The 25519-nt window shown below is 40.6% G+C and overlaps 1 protein-coding gene across 3 annotated transcripts; it reads left to right on the top strand.

The window, feature by feature from the left end:
• On the top strand, positions 1 to 25445 carry LOC120057044 (protein FAM114A2-like). Of its 3 annotated transcripts, none has more exons than XM_039005421.1 (14): positions 1 to 107; positions 5163 to 5468; positions 6211 to 6310; positions 6499 to 6600; positions 6775 to 6878; positions 6980 to 7114; positions 7218 to 7376; positions 7996 to 8119; positions 14164 to 14249; positions 14465 to 14563; positions 14651 to 14790; positions 14968 to 15040; positions 21217 to 21270; positions 24678 to 25445. In XM_039005421.1, the coding sequence occupies exons 2-14, from the start codon at positions 5175 to 5177 to the stop codon at positions 24777 to 24779; spliced, it is 1572 nt and encodes a 523-aa protein (XP_038861349.1). In that variant the 5' UTR covers positions 1 to 107; positions 5163 to 5174; the 3' UTR covers positions 24780 to 25445. The 3 variants fall into 3 exon arrangements, with proteins under 3 accessions (XP_038861349.1, XP_038861351.1, XP_038861350.1); XM_039005422.1 differs by having other exon boundaries at positions 2 to 107; positions 5186 to 5468; XM_039005423.1 differs by lacking the exons at positions 21217 to 21270; positions 24678 to 25445 and adding an exon at positions 17843 to 17980.
• The last annotated feature ends 74 nt before the right edge of the window (positions 25446 to 25519 follow it).

Below are 25519 nucleotides of genomic sequence, written 5' to 3'. Positions count from 1 at the left end.
GGAAACTCTCAACCCAAACAAATCATCGTGTGACGTGGCTAGTCGCAAAAGCCCTTGCAAGATAAAGAATAAAATCAAGATTATGACTTTTGGGATACAATTGCTAGGTTTGTAACGTCAATAGTTTGTAGCCTTTATTTAAACAATGTAACTTATTTCGTAGACTTTTATCTGTCACCTTTCTAGAAGAAATTATAGCAATATTGGATTAAAAACAAGCTAGTAAGCTAACTAGCTAGAATAAAGTGCAGTGTCTAGCGGAACTGACAGCGTTTTAACTACTTAAGTCAGTTAAGAACACATTCTTATTTACAACGATGGGGCAAGAGGGACAGATCTTTACCTTGTCAGGTCGGGGATTCGATCTAACAACCTTTCGGTTACTGGCCCAATGCGCTAACCACTAGGCTACCTGCCTACCTGTACTTTTCAGTGCAACTGCAGTTACATTGAAGTATAACTGCAGTTCAACTGTAGTACTTTGCAGTTATTCTGCAATTACTGCGTCCAAAATACCACAGTCAACAACTACTTTTATTGCAGATTCAAAACTGCCATTCATTTTTTGTAAGGGCTCTGGATGGAGGGTGTGACGCGATTGCGAAGCCTCGCAGAGGACAAATTGCACTCCATACCGCATCGCTTTGCGCCTCCAAAATGTTGTAACAACGCGGAGGGCTCCATATAGCTCCTTATTGACATGATTGATTGACTGTAGGTGGGGGCGGAAGGTCCTGTATAAACACAAACTCACTTCCTTGACAACGGGACAAGCGGGTTATTATTCCCCATCGGTTATCAGTGCACTTTTGACGGCCAACTAGCTGAAAAAGTTTGAGAGGGATAAACCCTCATTAGATTTTTAGCTAATCTCGCTCTGCTAGCGTTAGTTGTTGATCTTGTTGTTTTTGATGTGCATGGGCAACTGAGGGAAAGAGCCTTCCTTTTAATGGTTGTTTGGACTGTGATGTTCCCAAATGTAAGAGGACTCCCGTGGTATTTACACCGAACAAAAATATAAATGCAACATGCAATAATTTCTAAGATTTTACTGAATTATAGTTCATATCAGGAAATTAGACAACTGAAATAAATACATTAGGCCCTAATCTATTGATTTCACATTACTGGGAATACGGATAGGCATCTGTTGGTCACAGGTACCTTAAAAAAAAGGTAAAAGTGTAACGGATGTGAAATGGCTAGCTAGTTAGCGGGTACGCGCTAATAGCATTTCAATCGGTTACGTCACTTGCTCTGAGACCTGAAGTAGGGTTTCCCCTTGCAGCCGTGGCTTTGTGGAGCGATGGGTAACGACGCTTCGTGGGCGACCGTTGTTGATGTGTGCAGAAGGTCCCTGGTTCGCGCCCGTGTCGGGGCGAGGGGACGGTTTAAAGTTATACTGTTACATTGATGCTGTTGACCCGGATCACTGGTTGCTGCGGAAAAGGAGGAGGTTGAAAGGGGGGTGAGTGTAACGGATGTGAAATGGCTAGCTAGTTAGCGGGTACGCGCTAATAGCATTTCAATCGGTTACGTCACTTCAGCTCTGAGACCTGAAGTAGGTTTTCCCCTTGCTCTGCAAGGGCTGTGGCTTTTGTGGAGCGATGGGTAACGATGCTTCGTGGGTGACTGTTGTTGATGTGTGCAGAGGGTCCCTGGTTCGCGCGAGGGGACGGTTTAAAGTTATACTGTTACAAAGGCGTGGATCAGAAAACCAGTCAGTATCTGGTGACCACCATTTGCCTCATGTAGCGCTAGATCTCCTTGGCGTAGAGTTGATCAGGCTTTTAATTGTGGCTTGTGGAATGTTGTCCCACTCCTCTTCAATGGCTGTGCGAAATTGCTGGATATTGGCGGAATTTGGAACATGCTATCGTACTGGTCGATCCAGAGCATCCCAAACATTGTCAATGGGTGACATGTCTGGTGAGTATGCAGGCTAGGGAGGAATTGGGACATTTTCAGATTCCAGGAATTGTGTACAGATCCTTGCGACTATCATGCTGAAACATGAGGTGATGGAGGCAGATGAATGGCACGGCAATGGGCCTGAGGATCTTGTCACTGTATCTTTGTGCATTCAAATTGCCATCTGCCTGGTACAGTTGAAACCGGGATTCATTCGTGAAGATCACACTTCTCCAGCGTGCCAGTGGCCATCGAAGGTGAGCATTTTCCCACTGAAGTCAGTTATGACGCCGAACTGCGGTCAGGTCAAGACCCTGGTGAAGACGACGAGCATGCAGATGAGCTTCGCTGAGATGGTTTCTGACAGTTTGTGCAGAAATTCTTTGGTTGTGCAAACCCACAGTTTATTCAGCTGTCCGGGTGGCTGGGCTCAGACGATCCCGCAGGGGAAGAAGCCGCATATGGAGGTCCTGGGCTGGGTTGTCTGTAGTTGTGAGGCCGGTTTGACATGCTGACAAATTCTCTAAAACGATGTTGGAGGCGGCATATGGTAGACAAATGAACATTACATTTTCTGGCAACAGCTTGACATTCCTGCAGGCAGCATACCAATTGCTCATTCCTCAAAACTTGAGACATCTGTGGCATTGTGTTGTGTGACAAAACTGAAAATGTAAGAGTGGCTTTTTATTGTCCCCAGCACAAGGTGCACTTGTGTAATGACCATGCAGTTTAATCAGTTTATTGATATGTCACTCCTGTCAGGTTGATTGATTATTTTGGCAAAGGACATATGCTCACTAACAGGGATGTAAACAAATATGTGCACAACATTTGAGAGAAATAAGCTTTTTTTGTTGTTGAGAGAAATAAGCTTTAAACATTTCTGGGATCTTTTATGTCAGGTCATAGAACATGGGACCAACACTTTAAGTGTTGCATTTATATTTTTGTTCATTCTACATATTTAAAAAATTTGTTCAGGTGTATTTTGTCACTTTTGGCGAACGTGTTCTAATGCTCTAAAGTCACGCTGTTGCTACTGCCTGTAAACACACAGTCCAGTTCAAAGTGAATGATGGCAGGCCCGTGTGGCAAATTGCTTTTTTGCATATAGGCCAACTGTAGCCACGCTCAAGGTCCTAAACGATATCATAACCGCCATCGATAAAAGACAATACTGTTCAGCCGTCTTCATCGACCTGGCCAAGGCTTTCGACTATGTCAATCACCGCATTCTTATCGGCAGACTCAACAGCCTTGGTTTCTTAAATGACTGCCTCGTCTGATTCACCAACTACTTCTCAGATAGAGTTCAGTGTGTCAAATCGGAGGGCCTGTTGTCCGGACCTCTGGCAGTCTCTATGGGGGTGCCACAGGGTTCAACTCTCGGGGCGACTCTTTTCTCTGTATACATCAATGATGTCGCTCTTGCTGCTGGTGATTCTCTGATCCACCTCTACACAGACGACACCATTCGGTATACTTCTGGCTCTTCTTTGGACACTGTGTTAACAAACCTCCAGACGAGCTTCAATGCCATACAACACTCCTTCCGTGGCCTCCAACTGCTCTTAAATGCAAGTAAAACTAATGCATGCTCTTCAACCGATTGCCGCCCGCCCGTCTAGCATCACTACTCTGGACTGTTCTGACTTAGAATATGTGGACAACTACAAATAGCTAGGTGTCTGGTTAGACTGTAAGCTCTCCTTCCAGACTCACATTAAGCATCTGCAGGCCAAAATTAAATCTAGAATCGGCTTCCTATTTCGCAACAAAGCATCCTTCACTCATGCTGCCAAACATATCCTCATAAAACTGACTATCCTACCGATCCTTGACTTCGGCGATGTCATTTACAAAATAGCCTCCAACACTCTACTCAGCAAATTGGATGTAGTCTATCACATTGCCATCCGTTTTGTCACCAAAGCCCCATATACTACCCACCACTGCGACCTGTACGCTCTCGTTGGCTGGCCCTTGCTTCATATTCGTCGCCAAACCCACTGTCTCCAGGTCATCTATAAGTCTTTGCTAGGTAAAGCCCCACCTTATCTCAGCTCACCGGTCACCATAGCAGCACCCACTCGTAGCACGCGCTCCAGCAGGTATATTTCACTGGTCATCCCCAAAGCCAACTCCTCCTTTGGCCGCCTTTCCTTCCAGTTCTCTGCTGCCAATGACTTGAACGAATTGCAAAAATCACTGAAGCTGGAGTCTTATATCTCCCTCACTAACTTTAAACATCATCAGCTGTCAGAGCAGCTCACAGATCACTGCACCTATACATAGCCCATCTGTAAATAGCCCACCCAACTATCTCATTCCCATATTGTTATTTATTTTTTGCTCCTTTGCACCTCACTATCTCTACTTGCACATTCATCTTCTGCACATCTATCACGCCAGTGTTTAATTGCTAAATTGTAATTATTTCACCACTATGGCCTATTTATTGCCTTACCTCCCTAATCTTACTACATTTGCACACCTGTATGTAGACTTTTCTATTGTGTTATTGACTGTACGTTTGTTTATCCTATGTGTAATTCTGTGTTGTTTGTGTCGCACTGCTTTGCTTTATCTTGGCCAGGTCGCAGTTGTAAATGAGAACTTGTTGTCAACTGGCCTAAATAAAGGTGAAATAAAAAATAAATATTTTAAAAAAACTCTGATTGGCTATGCAGCACCGGTCTGCGTGGACTCTGGTCCTGGACAGGACAGATGTTTTTAATTTTATTAGGTTTTATATACTGCAGTGTCTATTAATTGTCCAAACGCACGGCTGCTTTCCCACTCTATATTGCTATATAATTTTCACAAATGCCTTACTATAGTAATTACCAAACATTCTATGAATTTATGAGAACGTGAAAATTACCACATCTAAGTGCTCGCTTGTCAGAAAATGTAAAAAAAAAAAATACAAGTAATATTCCTCCAGGGAATGTATAATTACTTCCACTTGAATGTGTTTTATGTAACACTGCCTACCTTGCCAGCTTACGTTTGGCTCAGACAACTGTTATCTTAGTTTCTGAGTATCAGTCCCTAATCTGTCATTTAGCTAATCTAGCTAGCTAGGTAGACTAAATCTGCAAGAAAAGCCTATGCCTTGTCAATATTGCACGAGACCTCTACCTCCAGCTTAATGATTGGAAAGAATGTCCTTTTTAAACCTGTTTTTAGTTGCCATTGTACATTGCACATGAAGTTCTTATTTTATTTTCATCAAATAACAACAGGTATGTGTTAATATGTCGGACAGCGAAGCCCCAGGTGACACTGCTGGGAGTTCTGAGTTCGCAGAGCCATTCGCAGAGACAGAGGCCCCACTGCAGCAACCCATGCCTGTGACATTAACAGACAGTGCTCAACAGACACCAGACAGCTCTCCACAGATACCACCTGGAGACAGCACAGATAACTCCACAGATGTCGCCCCGACCAGGAAGGAAAGGAAGACCAGGAAAAGACCAGAGCCAAAACCTCCAGTTGAAGTCCAGGAGACTCAGGAGGAGAAACCCAAAGTAGAAGAAGAGCCAGCCATGGTAAGACATGATGTGATACAGCTGGGTGAAAGATTCAATAAGCTTAACTTCTAACCTTAAAAGACCAATCAGCAGTTGAAACAATAACAAAGCGTGCTCCCGCCACTGTTTTGGTAAAAAGCTGAGGGATGGGTCTGGAGAAATTTTTACTCTCAAATTCATAGACAGAGCTATGGATGCAGGGACGGACCATCCATGATATCAAAATTATAGTTTTAACCATGTTTTGAGGCTATATAGTGTTTGTTAATATTTACTACCGTTCAAAAGTGTGGGGTCACTTAGAAATGTCCTTGTTTTTGAAAGAAATGCCAATTTTTTGTCCATTAAAATAACCTCAAATTGGTCAGAAATACAGTGTAGACATTGTTAATGTTGTAAATGACTATTGTTGCTGGAAACGACTGATTGTTAATGGAATATCTACATAGCCGTACAGAGGCCCATTATCAGCAACCATCACTCCTGTGTTCCAATGGCACGTAGTGTTAGCTAATCCAAGTTTATCATTTTAAAAGGCTAATTGATCATTTGTGGGTTCAATTACAGGCTCAAAATGGCCAGAAACAAAGTGACCCCAAACTTTTGAATGGTAGTGTATATCTAAAAAAACTGATGTAGCAACTGCTGATTGTCCCTTTTAAGGTCTGGATATGGTTTAGGTTTTATTATAGCCGTATAGGCTAGAAACGGTAGAGTCCGGTACAAACATTTTCTTTCTCCATCTCTCGCTCTCCTCCAGGCACCCAGTGAGTTGACAGTAGCCCGGGGAGGATGGGGCTACTGGGGGAGCTGGGGAAAGTCCATCATGTCAACGGCCTCGGCCACTGTGGCCACTGTAGGTGAGGAGATCCAAAAAATGGATGTACATATTTTAATGTCAGAGTTTTTGGTTTGTCTCTGTCTGAGTAATAGTCAGTTTGTTTTATCATTATGGTGTCATGTTAAACAATATGTCTGCTCTTTCAGTCAGCATAGGTAAACTTTCAAAGATCTAAAAATACATTTATTCCTTTCTTTTCATTCTGAGGCCAAGGGATCACCCAGGCTATTGAGAAGGCAGAGACTTCACTGGGAATCCCCAGCTCCACAGAGCTGTCTGCACCAATTAGAGAGGAGGACAAACAAGAAGGTAATGATAGCACACGCTGGTCATCAACATTATCAACACGCGTCATCACTCTGGATTTAGCATCAGCCGTGATAAGCCTTAGTATATTTAGGATGCGTTTGTTGTGGAGATGTAGAGTGCTTCACTGTTGTAACTGCACATTAGGTTGATGTCTGACATGTATATTACTTCTAGGTGAACCCAGTAATGAGACTGATAAAGGGGAAGGAGATGGAGCATCAGCCATGGGAAGCGCCATGGGAATGTTCTCAACCCTCAGCAGTGTTGTTCAAAGCACTGTAAGAAACAATGCTTCTCTGATTTTTTTACGATATCTCTCATAATATGTTGTTTATGGGCAAAAGTGACTTGGTTACTGACTTAAATATCTATATTCCAGGGGAAAACAGTCCTAACAGGGGGTTTGGATGCCTTGGAGTTCATAGGCAAGAAGACCATGGATGTCATAGCAGAGGGAGATCCAGGTTTCAAGAAAACAAAGGGTCTGATGATCAAGACTAACACTCTTTCTCAGGTGAATGGATGTAGAGAAGCCACCTCCAGTGTTGTGCTTACACTTTATTTGCGTTCGAAAGCTTTCTGACCAAGATTGAATAAGGTTTTTGCTTTTGCTGAAGGTCTTACGGGAGGCCAAGGAGCGTGAGGAGCATCAAACAGCCGAGGAGGTTTCCTCAGACACGGAAAAGAAGGCCCATTACGGAATGCTGTTCGATGAATTCCAGGGCCTAGCCCACTTGGAAGCTCTGGAGATTCTCTCCAGGGAGAGTGAGTCAAAGGTAATACTGAGCAAGTTCCACATTTTGTACCTTGTACAAAGAAACAAGTAAACAGCCTCTCTAAACATTATTGATTGATCACAGCACACAGCCTTCCGTTGAAATGAATACAACATGTTATTTAGCTGTATTTTTGCTCACTTGTAAATGGAGAACCTACAGCCATTGCAACCTCTTGAAATATAAAAACAGGTCCATGGCACTTTAAAATCCTCCTGGCTCCTTTTAGTACAGGGGCTAGCAACAGGCGGCCGGCAGGCAAGTGATTTTCTTTGAGAGGGTAGATAAAAAAAAGACTAAAATCACCAAGAATTCAGCTAAAAATGAGTTTAATTTAGGAAATCTGTTCCCAAGTATTCCCACAAATAAAGTAAAAATATACATATGTGATCATGTCTCATTGTGTCTGTCTCAAGGTATGAAATTATTGTTAGTTTTTAAATACAATCTCTTTTTGGGCCTAGTTGTAGTCAATTTTCAGTGTACCAATTAGTATATTATTTTCCGGCCCCCCGACCATTCGGCCCGACAAAAATCAGCCCACGGGCTGAATCTAGTTGCCTACCCGTTTTAGTAGATGTTATTTATGACTGAATCAGTTGTATGTTGTGTGGTGTAGGTGAAGTCTGTTCTAACCACTCTGTCTGGAGAGGAGCTGGCCCAACTCAAAGAGGACCTGAAGCTCATCAAGGAACCCTTCTCTCTGGTAGAGTTTGACGACGAGGAGGTGGAAGAAAAGAAAGGTAGCCTACCGTCACAGAACAGTCACATAAAGTCTATTATCACAATGTTACATTTACAGTCTTTTAGTACTCAAACTGACAATTTTAGCAAGTAAATCTTGCTGGGGCAAACTCAACCAATTTTTTTTTAGATGCATGCCAACAAAGCCACTACACAACATTAAACAATACATTAAACAGCACTATAACAGTGACAAACAGTGCCCACAAACTGTTAGGGGCTACATAAAGCTGTCACAACAGCAGAGCTTTCCTTTCAGCACCATAGAGTGAATCCATACCACCGCTACACCTGGCTTTCAGTGGAGCCTAGTCTGGCAGGAAAACAGTTCCATCATCCTCATTTACTGTCTTTATAAACCATAGCTGATATGGCTGACTTGCTTAAATAAATATGGTTTCCACTGACTCTTTGTGGATTTGTGTAACTCAATAAGAACCGCATTTTCCTTCAATAATAACAAATGTTTTTACTTTTGAACCATACACAAACATTATCCAATGTATGTTCAGTAAATTCATAATGTTTGTTCTTCTATTATTAACACTTAGCTCTAAGTATAAGCAAGTGCAAGCAAACGAGGTAGGCCTTCATTCTGCAGTTTCGAAATGGACACAGACAGAAATTCAGATGTTAGTTTAGATAAATTCAGCAAGATGTTCAGGCCTTAACTCTACTCTTCTTTAAGTCACCACACACAGAGAGAGAGAGAGAGCAACACGGTAAGCCTAACATTTGATGTATTTTATTAGGCCTATGTCAAAATCAAATCAAATCAAATTTTATTTGTCACATACACATGGTTAGCAGATGTTAATGTGAGTGTAGCGAAATGCTTGTGCTTCTAGTTCCGACAATGCAGTAATAACCAACAAGTAATCTAACCTAACAATTCCACAACTACTACCTTATACACACAAGTGTAAAGGGATAAAGAATATGTACATAAAGATATGTGTGGTCTAAAAAGGAAGGAAAATACAATCACGAGGATCCACTTACCACTATACCGACGCACAGACAGCGCATTGCGCAAACAAAACAACCCTCGCAATATCAACTGGAATTACATGGGTCTATTACTGAACTTTTTGTTGAAAATAAATATATATTTGAATGGGAAGAAACTGTCACTGGCAAACATGATTACAGACCACAACATAATTGCATAATTTCAACATTGCCTGAAAATTATGAATAAGATACTAATGAGATATACCTATATAAGCAATATAACAGTTGAGATGTACAAACTATGGCATAAGGGAACGATGAGCTGATAAGAGGCAAGCCGTAATTTCGATAAAGACATTAATGAGCGAGCGAGCTGTCCTTCTTCTGGGCAAACTTTGCCATCAAAGTCTGGCATTCTCTGGATTTATGGTGCTTTCAAGACAACTGGGAACTCAGGGAAAAAAACTAGAACAAATCATGACGCCAGTGATCTTTAGGTTGGAGCTCTAGAAAGAGAACCGAGTGTCCGACTTGGAATTCCAAGTAGGATGACCATTATAAATGTATTTTTATCAGTCAGAGCTTGTTTTTTTCAAAGTTCCCAGTTGTCTTGAACGCTCGGGAGTCTGAAATTTCCAGGTTCCCAGTTGTTTTGAACGCGGCAGAAGTTATGCTGGATTGAGTGTATAGCCAATGTATTCAACCTTTTCTGGGACATGGTGTTGCGCGTGAATATTTATCCTTTTAAAACTTCTTGTCAATAGGGGGAGCTGTTAGCACTATTCTTTTCTTGGTGTTCCCAAATTAAACTGCCTCGTACTCAATTCTTGCTCGTACAATATGCATATTATTATTACTATTGGATAGAAAACACTCTCTAGTTTCTAAAACCGTTTGAATTATATCTGTGGGTGAAACAGAACTCGACTTAGAGCAATTTTCCTATGTGTATGTCAGAATGCAGAATTTTGCTGGCTGTTCTGAGACCTGTGTATTAATTTGCCTGTCCTCTATTGGTTGAGATGCACTGCATACGCCTTCCCTGGTTGTTAGCGAATAGGGAGACTTGAAATGGAGTTTCTACGCAGAGCCGAAAGTCTATAAATTGATTGGAATCGATGTGTCCACCCTTTTGGATCTTCGCGCTGACGCAGAGAGGGTCTTGGCATGTCGTTTTAGAAGCTCTGGTTTTAACTCCTAGATATATCCGGCTCTGTTTTTATTCGATATAGGCTTTAAAGACATCATAATCTTGTTATTTTAAACCGATTTATATCAGTTTATGTCAGTATATTGCGATTTTCGGGCATTTCATTTTCTGACGTTGTATTGAGTTGGGTATCTCTCTCTCGCATGCCATTGTGTACTGCTAATTGCAACGTGGAAGGAAACATTCTCCAACCCAGCAACGATTCTTTTGGACAAAGGACACCTTTCCCAAGATTCTGATGGGAGTTCAGCTAATAGTAAGAACTATTTATGCTGATAATTCGTTGTTCTGTTGAAAAAGTAAAATGCATAAGACGCCATTATTTGCCGTGTAGCCTTGCGTTATCGCACCCTGTATTGCACCCTGTATTGCACAGTAAGGTTAATTTTAAAAATGTAATTCAGCGATTGCATTAAGAACTAATTTGTCTTTCAATTGCTGTCCAACCTGTGTTTTTTTAGTCAAGTTTATGAATAGTTTTCGATAAGAATAGGTGTCTTTCCAAGATGGCGCCGGACAGATTGCTTGAGTATTTGGACACTATTTTCATTGTATAAGCACGATTTGTGCCGCTAAATATGCACATTTTCGAACAAACTCTATATGCATTGTGTAATATGATGTTACAGGACTGTCATCTGAAGAATTCTGAGAAGGTTAGTGAAAATTAATATATTTTGGTGGTGAATACGTTATCGCTATGTTTGGCTGGAATCAATGCTGTTGTGTGGTTTGCTACTGTGCTAAGCTAATATAACGCTATATTGTGTTTTCGCTGTAAAACACTTAGAAAATCTGAAATATTGTCTGGATTCACAAGATCTGTGTCTTTCAATTGCTGTACGCTGTGTATTTTTAAGAAATGTTTTATGATGAGTAATTAGGTAATACACGTTGCTCTCTGTAGTTATTCTAGTCGAGTTGTGATGGTGGCTGCAATGGTAAACTATGATTTATACCTGAAATATGCACATTTTTCTAACAAAACATATGCTATACAATAAATATGTTATCAGACTGTCATCTGATGAATTTGTTTCTTGGTTAGTGGCTATTTATATCTTTATTTGGTCGAATTTGTGATAGCTACTGATGGAGTAAAAAACTGGTGGAGTAAAAAAAATGGTGTCTTTTGCTAACGTGGTTAGCTAATAGATTTACATATTGTGTCTTCCCTGTAAAACATTTTAAAAATCAGAAATGATGGCTTGATTACCAAGATGTGTATCTTTCATCTGGTGTCTTGGACTTGTGATTTAATGATATTTAGATGCTACTATTTACTTGTGACGCTATGCTAGCCTATGCTAGTCAGCTTTTTTACTGGTGGGGGTGCTCCCGGACCCGGGTTTCTGAGGAAGTAGAGGTTTTAAGCTCGGAAAAGAGACCCTTTCAGACAGATGTTTTAAATCCTTAAACACAGACTTGGACCACACACTCTCTCCACCAAATAGCAGGCAGGGGAAACAAAATAGTGATTGCTTAGCAACGCTTGCAGTTAGCCACTGATTTCTTCGAAACTACTCATTGTTGAATTTGCGATTTCCGACTTGTTGTGTAATGTTTATGGCCGATGAGCACCGATACGTTTTATCTATAATTTCTCTTCACATGACATAAATTGAAAAGGATTTGTCAGTAGATTGTTTACATGATTCATGATGACTGCTTATCTAGCTAGCTAGCTAAGATTTTGAAGGTATGATGTTAACATGATCAGTCCAATCAAAGCTATGGTGGATATAATGTGATTTGAAGTCATTTTATCTGTGGCCAATGACCTTGAGCCTTCTTGGAAGGGAACCTCTATTGTACATCTGTCACGTTCCTGACCTGTTTTCTCTTGTTTTGTAGTTGTTTATTGGTCAGGGCGTGAGTTTTGGGTGGGCAGTCTATGTTTTCTATTTCTATGTTGGGATTTTGTGTTCGGCCTGGTATGATTCTCAATCAGAGACAGGTGTCTATCGTTGTCCCTGATTGAGAATCATACTAAGGCAGCCTGGGTTTCACTTGTGTTTTGTGGGTGTTTGTTCCTGTGTCAGCGTTTGGGCCACACAGGACTGTTTCGGGTTTGTCACGTTTGTTGTTTTGTATGTTGAAGTGTTTTGTTGTTTTGTCATTAAATAATGAACACTTATCCCTCCGCATCTTGGTCCGATCCATGCTCCTCCTCGTCCGAGGAGGAGAACGACATTGACAGCCGTTACAACATCTATGGCAGCACCCAAGGGGGCTTGAACTGCCAAGCTCTCCCTGTAGATTCTGCAGTGTCCCCATGAGTGACCAAACACTAAGCCAATCACAGTGCAACTAGAGAACATTACCAATGCCTTCGCTCTGTGCTTTCGCTGGCTGCCCCTCCACCACTGAAAGCACTGAGTTAGTCTGAAACACCTGCTTTTGGAGCTGCCTTACTCAAGAAAGAGAGTATGTGGCTTTATTAACTCAATTATTATAGTTGTTTACATTGTTTGAAAACTGATATGTAACACGAATGAATGCCAAAATAGCATGCAAAACAGGCAATATACAGTACCAGTCAAAAGTTTGGACACACCTACTCATTCCAGGGTTTTTCTTTATTTTGACTATTTTCTACATTGTAGAATAATAGTGAAGACATCAAAACTATGAAATAACACATATGGAATAATGTAGTAACCAAAAAAGTGTTAAACAAATCAAAATATATGTTTTATTTGAGATTCTTCAAAGCAGCCACCCTTTGCCTTGATGATAGCTTTGCACACTCTTGGCATTCTCTCAACCAGCTTCATGAGGTAGTCACCTGGAATGCATTTCAATTAACAGCTGAGCCTTGTTAAAAGTTAATTTGTGGAATTTATTTCCTTAATACATTTGAATCAGTTGTGTTGTGACAAGGTAGGTGTAACGATCTTCGTTGGGAGAAAGAGAGGAGGACCAATGCGCAGCGTGGTACGTGTTCATTTTCTTTAATAACGAACGAACACAGAAACAAAACAATAAACGATACGTGAAATACAAACCGAAACAGTTCCGTGTGGAACAAACACTGACACGGAAAATAACCACCCACACAACCCAGGTGGAAAAAGGCTACCTAAGTATGATTCTCAATCAGAGACAACTAACGACACCTGCCTCTGATTGAGAATCATACCAGGCCAAACCAAAAAAACAACATAGAAAAACGCACATAGATAATCCACCCAACTCACGCCCTGACCACACTAAAACAAAGAAATAACAAAAGAACTAGGGTCAGAACGTGACAGTAGGGGTGGTATACAGGAGATAGCCCTATTTAGTAAAAGACTAAGTCCATATTATGGAAAGAACAGCTCAAATTAGCAAAGAGAAACGACAATCCATCATTACTTTAAGACAGGAAGGTCAGTCAATCTGGAACATTTCAAGAACTTTGAAAGCTTCTTCAAGTGCAGTCGCAAAAACCATCAAGTACTATGATGAAACTGGCTTTCATGAGGACCGCCACAGGAAAGGAAGACCCAGAGTTACCTCTGCTGCAGAGGACAAGTTCATTAGATTGCAGCCCAAATAAATGCTTCACAGTTTAGAAAATAGTAAAAATAAAGAAAAACCCTTGAATGAGTAGATGTGTCCAAACGTTTGACTAGTACTGTATATATTTTGCTAAACAGGTAGGGCTCAAAACAGGTGGGTCTCTGCCCTACCTGCCCAGAATAATGGGTCGCCACTGTACTCACAACAGAAACAAAATACTTTTGATCTATGATTTTTTTTCTTCTGTGGGTGATAATTCAACTGATAAACATCAGAATTTTTATCTTGTTTTAGGGAAAGATGGCAGTATGTTTTTGTGATAAATACAATGAGCAAAAGCAATACATTTTGTTTATTCATATTTATTTTCAGATGAAGATGGCGCTGAGTTTCTGAGGGAATTAACAGAGGCCCTTGATGGACTACACATACCCACAACAGCTGACAAACTTGGCAAGGTTGGCACAATACATTTCTGTTTTGATTGAATTTCAGTGATCCAGTGATCTTACGGTCTCATGCTAGCAGTACAATAATATAGCAGTGTTTGTTGCCATCTTCCGAGTTTTGGCAGGATTGCGTTTTGAAAGGACTGAGCACTACTCGACTTTGCTTTTTCGGCATGGTAGATCACTAATCTCTAACCTATTTTTTCTCTGCAAACACTCATCAGGTGAGTAAGAATGCATGTGACCAGATTGCCCAAATGACCAAACCCATAAAGGAAGAAGAAAGGAATGAAGAGGAAGTGGCAAAAACCTATACTGTTGAGGTATGGAAAATTATTATCTGACATCGTGACTATTGGAATGGAGCTTCTGTTGTAACTACTGATGTGAGTGTTGTTGATTCCTCTCAGAATGTCCACTCGTCAGCCATCAAAAGCCTGGCTGAGCTAACAGCCAGATCCATAGAGCAGTTCCACAAAGTGGCCGAGATGATCCTACTCTGTACCAGCCAGAAGGTCACCACTTTGGAGCAGGCCAAAATCCTCTCGCAGTAAGTTCCTACACACCATCAGCCATCTACAGAGTGTTATATTACTAGTCATAGATATAGCTCTGGTTCACACATCCCTAACCTTCAGACATAACATGTGTGTATTGATACCCTTATTGTTGTCATATTCCAGAATGTGATTGTGCTCTAACTCAACATTTTGTTCTCCCCTTACAGAATAACAATTGTTTTGTGTAAAGAGATATCACTACTTTCCAAGAAGTTCACCTCCTGTTTAACTACAATAGGGGTAAGATAGTGATTCTATACAAACTATATCACAAATTATATTTAGCCTGTCACTAAGCTTACACTCTTGGAAGCCACATTCACAGAACTCAGCTTCAGATGTTAGTATTCATGGTCTTGCACAACAACTTTTCATCATGAAACTTAATTGTACTGCCTCACTATGAAAATGTATAAACTGTCTTTTGAGTTTCACAAATACTGCTTTCGCATAGGATTTAAGGTATTTTGCCTGTAAACAAAACAGATAGGGCAATGTTTATATGACTCTTATGCATACGCCTTTTATGCCGGCATGCCGGGGACAAGTGGTAGTTGTGGTGGGTAGGCGTCTATTTTAATAGCGTATTTTGAGTTTAATTAGGCCTATGGTACGGGTCTGTGAAGCCATGACTGCGCCATTCAAATGAAATCAATAATTTGTTATTTTGTTGATTAAACAGACAAGACAAACCTACCCGATTACAGTCAACAAACATATACACTGAGTATAAAAAACATTAAGAACACCTGCTCTTTCCATTACATAGACTGATCAGGTGAAGGCTATGATTCCTTATTGTTGTCACTTGTTAAATCCACTTCAGTCCGTGTAGATGGGGGGGCCTTGAGACAATTGAGATGTGGATTGTGTATGTGTGCCATTCAGAGGGTGAATGGGAAAGACAAAATATTTAAGTGCCTTTGAACAGTAGTAGGTGCCAGGCGCAACGGTTTGTGTCAAGAACTGCAACCAAAGGACATCCAGCCAACTTGTGGGAAGCATTGGAGTCAACATGGGCCAGCCTCCCTGTGGAACGCTTTTGACACCTTGTAGAGCCCATGCCCCAACGAATTGAGGCTGTTCTTAGGGCAAAAGTGGGAGGGGGGGAGACAACTCAATATTAGGAAGGTGTTCCTAATGTTAGGTATACTCAGTGTATACTATAGTAAGAATATAACAGAATAAAAAACAAATAATATCTTTCCCACACAACTTGTCACAGAAAATGTTTCTGATCAGTGATAGATTCATTTTTTATTTAACTAGGCAAGTCAGTTAAGAACAAATTCTTATTTTCAATGACGGCCTAGGAACAGTGGATTAACTGCCTTGTTCAGGGGCAGAACGACAGATTTTTACCTTGTCAGCTCGGGGATTCAGTCTTGCAACCTTTCGGTTACTAGTCCAACGCTCTAACCACTAGGTTACCTGCCGCCCCAAGATGAGCAAACTAATAGATAGATGAGCTATACCGCCTCCAAATAGCCTGTACAGATGGAAATTCAGTGAAATAAAATCACATTGATTGATTATCAGACATAATTTTTACATTTACATTTTAGTAATTTAGTATACACTCTTATTCAGAGCAATTTTCAGGAACAATTAGGGATGAGAAGTCAGTGAAGTCACAGGTTTTTGGCCGGGAGTAGGCCTAGGCTACTAAGCGACTGCTAGCAAAATAATCCACTTGTTAAACTACATAACATGGCAACATTTTCTAATAAATAAGCCAACTTGACAAGATGATCATGAGCAGCACTCACAGCAATTTAGCTAACATTTTCCCAGACTAATTGTAGCTTAACCAATATCCAAACGGTGATTCAGTGAAAACAAAAATCTTACACTGATAAATGTATCAAGATGATTCGCTTGTCTCAAAGCAGTGCGATGTCGCTGTCCCAATCAAAATCATGCTGAAATGATAATCTAGTTGACCACACACAACGGGGTCTCAGATAATTACAAATTATTCACACTCCATTTAGTATGATATGGTATGTATTAATTTGTGGATGTCGTCACCCATTTTGTTTGATATATTACGAATTACAATGTGTATTATATGTTACAAATTTGCTAAACGTACAGTATGTTACAAATTCTAGCTAGGTGGCTTGGTGGCTAACATTAGCTAGCTGGCTAACGTTAGCTAGGCTGAGGGTTAAGGTTAGGATTAAGTTTAGGAGTTAGGTTAAAGGGTTAAGGGGAGGGTTAGCTAACCTGCTAAGTAGTTGCAAAGTAGCTTAAAGTAGTATGTAGTTGAAAAGTTGCTAATTAGCTAAAATGCTAAAGTTGTCCGTGATGAGATTTGAACTCGCAACCTTTGGGTTGCAAGATGTTCACATTATACTCACACCCATCCACCCTGACCACCACCGTACTTTTGTTTTTGCCTTAAGTAACCTTCTTTCTAATGTAACCATACCAAATGTAACATCAATCAAATTTATTTATAAAGCCCTGTTTACATCAATCGATGTCACAAAGTGCAATACAGAAACCCAGCCTAAAACTCCAAACAGCAAGCAATGCAGATGTAGAAGCAAGGTGGCTAGGAAAAACTCCCTAGAAAGGCAGGAACCTAGTAAGAAACCTAGAAAGGAATCAGGCTCCGAGGGGTGGCCAGTCCTGTTCTGGCTGTGCATATCATACTAATCTAAGCACCATCACACCTCCTCCTCCATGCTTCACGGTTGGAACCACACATGCGGAGATCATCCATTACCTGCTCTGCGTCTCACAAAGAAAAGCTGGTTGGAACCAAAAATGTCAAATTTGGACTCATCAGACCAAAGGACTTATTTCCACCGGTCTAATGTCCATTGCTCGTGTTTCTTGTCCCAAGCAAGTCTCTTCTTATTATTGGTGTCCTTTAGTAGTGGTTTCTTTGCAGAAATTCGACCATGAAGGCCTGATTCACACAGTCTACCCTGAACAGTTGATGTTGAGATGTGTCTGTTACTTTAACTCTTTGAAGCATTTATTTGGGCTGAAATCTGAGGCTGGTAACTCTAATGAACTTATCCTCTGCAGCAGAGGTAACTCTGGGTCTTCCTTTCCTGTGGTGGTCCCCATGAAAGCCAGATTCATCATAACACTTGATGGTTTTTGCGACTGCACTTGAAGAAACTTTCAAAGTTCTTGAGATTTTCCAAATTGACTGACCTTCATGTCTTGAAGTAATGATGGACTGTCATTTATCTTTGCTTATTTGAGCTGTTCTTGCCATAAAATGGACTTGGTCTTTTACCAAATAGGGATATCTCCTGTATACCACCCCTACCTTGTCACAACACAACTGATTGGCTCAAAAGAATTAAGAAGGAAAGAAATTCCACACTTTTAACAAGGCACACCTATTAATTGAAATGCATTCCAGGTGACTACCTAATGAAGCTGGTTGAGAGAATGCCAAGACTGTGCAAAGCTGTCATCAAGGCTAAATGTGTCTTCTTTGAAGAATCTCAAATATAAAATATATTTTGATTTGTTTAACACCTTCTTTTGGTTACTACATGATTCCATATGTGTTATTTCATAGTTTTGATGTCTTCACTATTATTCTACAATGTAGAAAATAGTCAAAATAAAGAAAAACCCTGGAATGAGTAGGTGTGTCCAAACTTTTGACTGGTATTGTATGTATTTATGTTAAAAAAATGACCACAATGGAAATAAGTCCCAGACTTTATTGTCCAAACAATATTTTTGTATATATGTACTATTTTAACTGACAAATAAGTCAATCAATGAATCAATCCAAACTGTGCAGCGGCCAATTGATGAACGGAAAGAGACATCTGTTACAAAACACCAAAAAGGTTTAATGACATTCTGAGATGTCTTCATACTGGGTAAGCCTGCTGGGTAGTGAGGGATGTATTTTCTCTTTGTTGAGATTGACAGTCTATTTATTTTGGTGTTGAAAACACAAACCATGATTTTGAAGTGCCCAAAGTCTGTATGCTTTGTTTATTGGTTGTGTAGTGCATTGGCACAGAAACCTGTTTGTGGAAAATAAGTTTCAAATATTTTATACAGTGCATTTGGAAAGTTTTCAGACCCCTTGACTTTTTTCACATTTTGTTACGTTACATTCTTATTCTAAAATTCCCCTCATCAATCTACAGACAATACTCCATAATGATAAAGAAAAAACAGGTTTTTCAAAATGTTTGCTAATTTATTATTAATAAAAAAAACTTTACTCAGTACTTTGTTGAAGCACCTTTGGCAGCAATTACAGTCTCGAGTCTTCTTGGGTATGACGCTACAAGCTTGTCACACCTGTATTTGGAGAGTTTCTCCCATTCTTCTCTGCAGGTCCTCTCAAGCTCTGTCAGGTTGGATGGGGAGCGTCGCGGCACAACTATTTTCAGGTCTCTCCAGAGATATTTGATTAGGTTCAAGTCCGGTCTCAGGCTGGGTCACTCAAGGACATTCAGAGACTTGTCCCGAAGCCACTCCTGCGTTGTCTTGGCTGTGTTCTTAGGGTTGTTGTTCTGTTCGAAGATGAACCTTCGCCCCAGTCTTTGGTCTTGAGCTCTCTGGAGCAGGTTTTCATCAAGGATCTCTCTGTACTTTACTCTGTTCATCTTTGCCTCGATCCTGACTAATCTCCCTGTCCCTGCTGCAGAAAAACATCCCCACAGCATGATGCTGTCACCACCATGCTTCACCGTAGGGATGGTGCCAGGTTTCCTCCAGACGTGACGCTTGGCATTCAGGCCAAAGAGTCTTTAGGTGCCTTTTGGCAAACTCCAAGCAGGCGTCATGTGCCTCATACTGAGGAGTGGCTTCTGTCTGGCCACTCTACCATAAAGGCCTGGCGGTGGAGTGCTGCAGATATGGTTGTCCTTCTGCAAGGTTCTCCCATCTCCACAGAGTAACTTTAGAGCTCTGTCAGAGTGACCATTGGGTTCTTGGTCACCTCCCTGACCAAGGCCCTTCTCCCTTGATTGCTCAGTTTGGCCGGTTGGTCAGCTCTAGGAAGACACTTGGTTGTTCCAAACTTCTTATATTTAAGATTGATGGAGGCCACTGTGTTCTTGGGGACTTTCAATGCTGCAGACATTTTTTTGTACCCTTCCCCAGATCTGTACCTCGACACAATCTGTCTTGGAGCTCTACGGCCAATTCCTTCGACCTTTGTTTTCGCTCTGACATGCACTCTCAACTGTGGGACCTAATATTGACAGGTCTGTGCCTTTCCAAATCATGTCCGATCAATTGAATTTACCACAGGTGGACTCCAATCAAGTTGTAGAAACATCTCAAGGATGATCAATGGAAACAGGATGCAGCTGAGATCAATTTTGAGTCTCATAGCAAAGGGTCTGAATACTTATGTAAATAAGGTATTTCTGTTTTTAATGTTTAATACATTTACAAACATTTCTGGGGTATTGTGTGTAGATTGCTGAGAATTGTTTAAATATTTAATACATTTTAGAATAAGGCGTAACGTAACAAAATGTGTAAAAAGTCAAGGGGTCTGAATACTTTCTGAAGGCACTGTATAATTATAAATGGCATAAAAAAATCTGATTTCCCCCTAGCTGATCATTTTCTGCACCAGGCTCTGATTGTAGTGTAATGAAACAGGCAGGGAGAGTGAGCTCTTCTGTGATGGTTGACGAACCCTCATCCTCCTGGCCCGTAGCCCTGCGTGGCATTGACTGCATGCTGAAGTGTCTAAGTCGATATCCATGTTTATAAACACAGGTTCTCTACAGTTATTGTTATTTGTGGCCGTAAACATTATTTTGAGATAATTCTATGAGGGGGGAGGGTCATGTGAAAATATTTGTACATTTGGGAAGGGGAGTGCAATTTATTGTTTTATGACACATTGAGTTGGACTATCCACTACCCCCCAGCACTTTTCGATCTATCTCTAACTAGCGTTAATGCAATGAATAGAAGTCTATGGTAACTGCTAGCAAGCTAGTAGTTTTTTCTGTTTTTCTATTTATATCTGTAAATCAACCAATAAAATCAAGCAACACTTGGCCATGATTACAGACACCTGTGTGTGTTCTTTCAAAGTATATAAATTAGTGAACCGCAGTGTTTGTCATTATACACTGATGAAGACAGCTTGTCTGTCGAAAAGTTAATTATAAAATGATTGCATCCGAGCTCTCCTTTTCTTTTTCAAGCATGCTAGTAGATACCATAGACGTTCAGTCATTGTGCTAACACTAGTTAGCATTGGCTCGCAAAACTACCTCTAACTTCCTTCATACTGGATGCAGAGACATAAAAATGGTATCCGTGATTGAGTTCAGCTGACTCTGGGGAAGTAAATAAAGGGCTATATTGCCAAAATCCCTAAGTATCCCTTTAATAGGTGTATAAGATTCCTTGTTCACTGACTATTAAGACTAAAACATTTTGTTTTTCAGTCAAATGAAAAGGGAGATGTCCTCAATCCACTCATAACGGGAGTATTTTTGGAGGTTTGTATCTAATTCATTATCGTACATTGCTGCATATCACATCCTCTTCATTCTGTCTGAAAGCTGAATCATAACAATGTGTGTTTGTGTGTGTGAGAGATTTACAAATGTGGTGCATCGTTTATGTACAGTTGAAGTCAGAAGTTTACATACACCTTAACCAAATACATTTAAACTCAGTTTTTCACAATTCCTGACATTTAATCCTAGTAAAAATTCCATGCCAGTTAGAATCAGGTCAGTTAGAATCAGCACTCTATTTTAAGAATGTGAAATGTCAGAATAATAGTAGAGAGAATGATTTATTTCAGCTTTTATTTCTTTCATCACATTCTCAGTGGGTCAGAAGGTTACATACACTCAATTAGCATTTGGCAGCATTTGCCTTTAAAATTGTTTAACTTGGGTCAAACGTTTTGGGTAACCTTCCACAAGCTTCCCACCATAAGTTGGGGGAACTTTGGCCCATTCCTTCTGACAGAGCTGGTGTAACTGAGTCAGGTTTGTAGGCCTCCTTGCTCGCACACGCTTTTTCAGTTCTGCACACACATTTTCTATAGGATTGAGGTCAGGGCTTTGTGATGGCCACTCCAATACCTTGACTTTGTTGTCCTTAAGCCATTTTGCCACAACTTTGGAAGTATGCTTGGGGTCATTGTCCATTTGGAAGACCCATTTGCGACCAAGCTTTAACTTCCTGACTGATGTCTTGAGATGTTGCTTCAATATATCCACATAATTTTCCTACCTCATGATGCATCTATTTTGTGAAGTGCACCAGTCCCTCCTGCAGCAAAGCACCCCAACAACATGATGCTACCACCCCCATTCTTCACGGTTGGGATGGTGTTCTTCAGCTTGCAAGCTTCCCCCTTTTTCCTCCAAACATAACAATGGTCATTATGGCCAAACAGTTCTATTTTTGTTTCATCAGACCAGAGGACATTTCTCCAAAAAGTACGATCTTTGTCCCCATGTGCAGTTGCAAACCGTAGTCTGGCTTTTTTATGGCGGTTTTGGAGCAGTGGCTTCTTCCTTGCTGAGCGGCCTTTCAGGTTATGTCGATATAGGACTCGTTTTACTGTGGATATAGATACTTTTGTACCTGTTTCCTCCAGCATCTTCACAAGGTCCTTTGCTGTTGTTGTGGGATTGATTTGCACTTTTCGCACCAAAGTACATTCATCTCTAGGAGACAGAATGCGTCTCCTTCCTGAGCGGTATGACGGCTGCGTGGTCCCATGGTGTTTATACTTGCGTACTATTGTTTGTACAGATGAATGTTGTACCTTCAGGCATTTGGAAATTGCTTCCAAGGATGAACCAGACTTGTGGAGGTCTACAATAATTTTTCTGAGGTCTTGGCTGATTTCATTTGATTTTCCCATGATGTTAAGCAAAGAGGCACTGAGTTTTAAGGTAGGCCTTGAAATATATCTACAGGAACATCTCCAATTGACTCAAATGATGTCAATTGGCCTATCAAAAGCTTCTAAAGCCATGACATCATTTTCAGGAATTTTTCAAGCTGTTTAAAGCAACAGTCAACTTAGTGTATGTAAACTTCTGACCCACTGGAATTGTGATACAGTGAATTATAAGTGAAATAATCTGTCTGTAAACAATTGTTGGAAAAATTATTTGTGTCATGCACAAAGTAGATGTCCTAACCAAAACTATGGTTTGTTAACAAGAAATGTGTGGAGTGGTTGAAAAACGAGTTTTAATGACTCCAACCTAAGTGTATGTAAACTTCTGACTTCAAATGTATCTACAGTGGGGCAAAAAAGTATTTAGTCAGCCACCAATTGTGCAAGTTCTCCCACTTAAAAAGATGAGAGAGGCCTGTAATTTTCATCATAGGTACATTTCAACTATGACAGACAAAATGAGAAAAAAAATCCTGAAAATCACATTGTAGGATTTTTAATGAATTTATTTGCAAATTATGGTGAAAAATAAGTATTTGGTCACCTACAAACAAGCGAGATTTCTGGCTCTCACAGACCTGTAACTTCTTCTTTAAGAGGCTCCTCTGTCCTCCACTCGTTACCTGTATTAATGGCACCTGTTTGAACTTGTTATCAGTATAAAAGACACCTGTCCACAACCTCAAACAGTCACACTCCAAACTCCACTATGGCCAAGACCAAAGAGCTGTCAAAGGACACCAGAAACAAAATTGTAGACCTGCACCAGGCTGGGAAGACTGAATCTGCAATAGGTAAGCAGCTTGGTTTGAAGAAATCAACTGTGGGAGCAATTATTAGGAAATGGAAGACATACAAGACCACTGATAATCTCCCTCGATCTGGGGCTCCACGCAAGATCTCACCCCGTGGGGTCAAAATGATCACAAGAACGGTGAGCAAAAATCCCAGAACCACACGGGGGGACCTAGTGAATGACCTGCAGAGAGCTGGGACCAAAGTAACAAAGCCTACCATCAGTAACACACTACGCCGCCAGGGACTCAAATCCTGCAGTGCCAGACGTGTCCCCCTGCTTAAGCCAGTACATGTCCAGGCCCGTCTGAAGTTTGCTAGAGAGCATTTGGATGATCCAGAAGAAGATTGGGAGAATGTCATATGGTCAGATGAAACCAAAATATAACTTTTTGGTAAAAACTCAACTCGTCGTGTTTGGAGGACAAAGAATGCTGAGTTGCATCCAAAGAACACCATACCTACTGTGAAGCATGGGGGTGGAAACATCATGCTTTGGGGCTGTTTTTCTGCAAAGGGACCAGGACGACTGATCCGTGTAAAGGAAAGAATGAATGGGGCCATGTATCGTGAGATTTTGAGTGAAAACCTCCTTCCATCAGCAAGGGCATTGAAGATGAAACGTGGCTGGGTCTTTCAGCATGACAATGATCCCAAACACACCGCCCGGGCAACGAAGGAGTGGCTTCGTAAGAAGCATTTCAAGGTCCTGGAGTGGCCTAGCCAGTCTCCAGATCTCCACCCCATAGAAAATCTTTGGAGGGAGTTGAAAGTCCGTGTTGCCCAGCAACAGCCCCAAAACATCACTGCTCTAGAGGAGATCTGCATGGAGGAATGGGCCAAAATACCAGCAACAGTGTGTGAAAACCTTGTGAAGACTTACAGAAAACGTTTGACCTCTGTCATTGCCAACAAAGGGTATATAACAAAGTATTGAGAAACTTTTGTTATTGACCAAATACTTATTTTCCACCATAATTTGCAAATAAATTCATTAAAAATCCTACAATGTGATTTTCTGGATTTTTTTTTCTCATTTTGTCTGTCATAGTTGAAGTGTACCTATGATGAAAATTACAGGCCTCTCTCATCTTTTTAAGTGGGAGAACTTGCACAATTGGTGGCTGACTAAATAATTTTTTTGCCCCACTGTATGTACTGTATGTATCTCGTCTTCTTTAGGCTTCAAACAGTGCATCGTACATCCAGGATTCCTTCCAGCTCCTCATGCCTGTATTAGAGGTGTCCCACATTCAAAGTAGTGCTGACTATAACCAACAGTGACCACATCTTTCTGCCAGCTGTGCGAACAAGGGACCCTGACAAAAAGCATTGACATGTCATTGCGGTTTTAAAAATACTTCCTCAGCTTTATATTATATTTATTTCGAAGCCTATCTAAAGTGCCACGCCTCAGAAGAAATGTACCTTTGACAAACAGTGTTTACTCGTCATGGAGTATTGTACTGCTGTTGTTGTATAGCACAGTAGATATACCAATGTACACTATTTGAGGAGTCTAGAGCTGACATGTTTGAATGACATTGATGTTTGCATTTCTCATACAAATACTGTGCTTATGTACTGACATTGAGAAATTCTGAATATAGACTTTTCCATGTCTCTGTTTCACAATTACCATGATTCAATGCATTATTCATAACACCAGGACTTCAGGATAACCCCAAGTACTTCAGGTGTCTGTATTGCAAATTAATGTGATATCGCTTTGGCACACATGCCTCCATGTTTATCTTCAGGTGTAATTGTATAACCAGAAAATTAGTAATTGAATGATGACAACTATTGTAATTGTATCTTAGTAGGAAAAGTGATTGTGGTCATCTGTGTCTTGGAACTGTATCAGGTTTTCCTTGGACTTTTGGGGCTATTTTACAGTCAGGTATTTTACGCTTTTCAAATAAAGATAATGTCTTAAACAACATCCTATTAAAGCTTTGCATCGATTATTGTGTGACATTGAATGATCCATCCAGTTGAAGATTTGAGAAAATGTGACACAA

Source organism: Salvelinus namaycush, chromosome 12, assembly GCF_016432855.1.
Source record: "Salvelinus namaycush isolate Seneca chromosome 12, SaNama_1.0, whole genome shotgun sequence".
NCBI lineage: Eukaryota > Metazoa > Chordata > Actinopteri > Salmoniformes > Salmonidae > Salvelinus > Salvelinus namaycush.
The sequence above is the reverse complement of the archived record's forward strand: the minus strand, read 5'-3'. Positions and strand labels throughout refer to the sequence as shown.

What these genes read in the sequence shown, in the direction of transcription:
- LOC120057044 (XM_039005421.1), top strand. Translation starts at nt 5,175, where the DNA reads ATGTCGGACAGCGAAGCCCCAGGTGACACTGCTGGGAGTTCTGAGTTC. An exon ending in GGAGGTGGAAGAAAAGAAAG is followed by an intron (nt 8,120 to 14,163) that starts GTAGCCTACCGT and finishes ATTTATTTTCAG; the next exon opens with ATGAAGATGGCGCTGAGTTT. An exon ending in CCTGTTTAACTACAATAGGG is followed by an intron (nt 15,041 to 21,216) that starts GTAAGATAGTGA and finishes TTTGTTTTTCAG; the next exon opens with TCAAATGAAAAGGGAGATGT.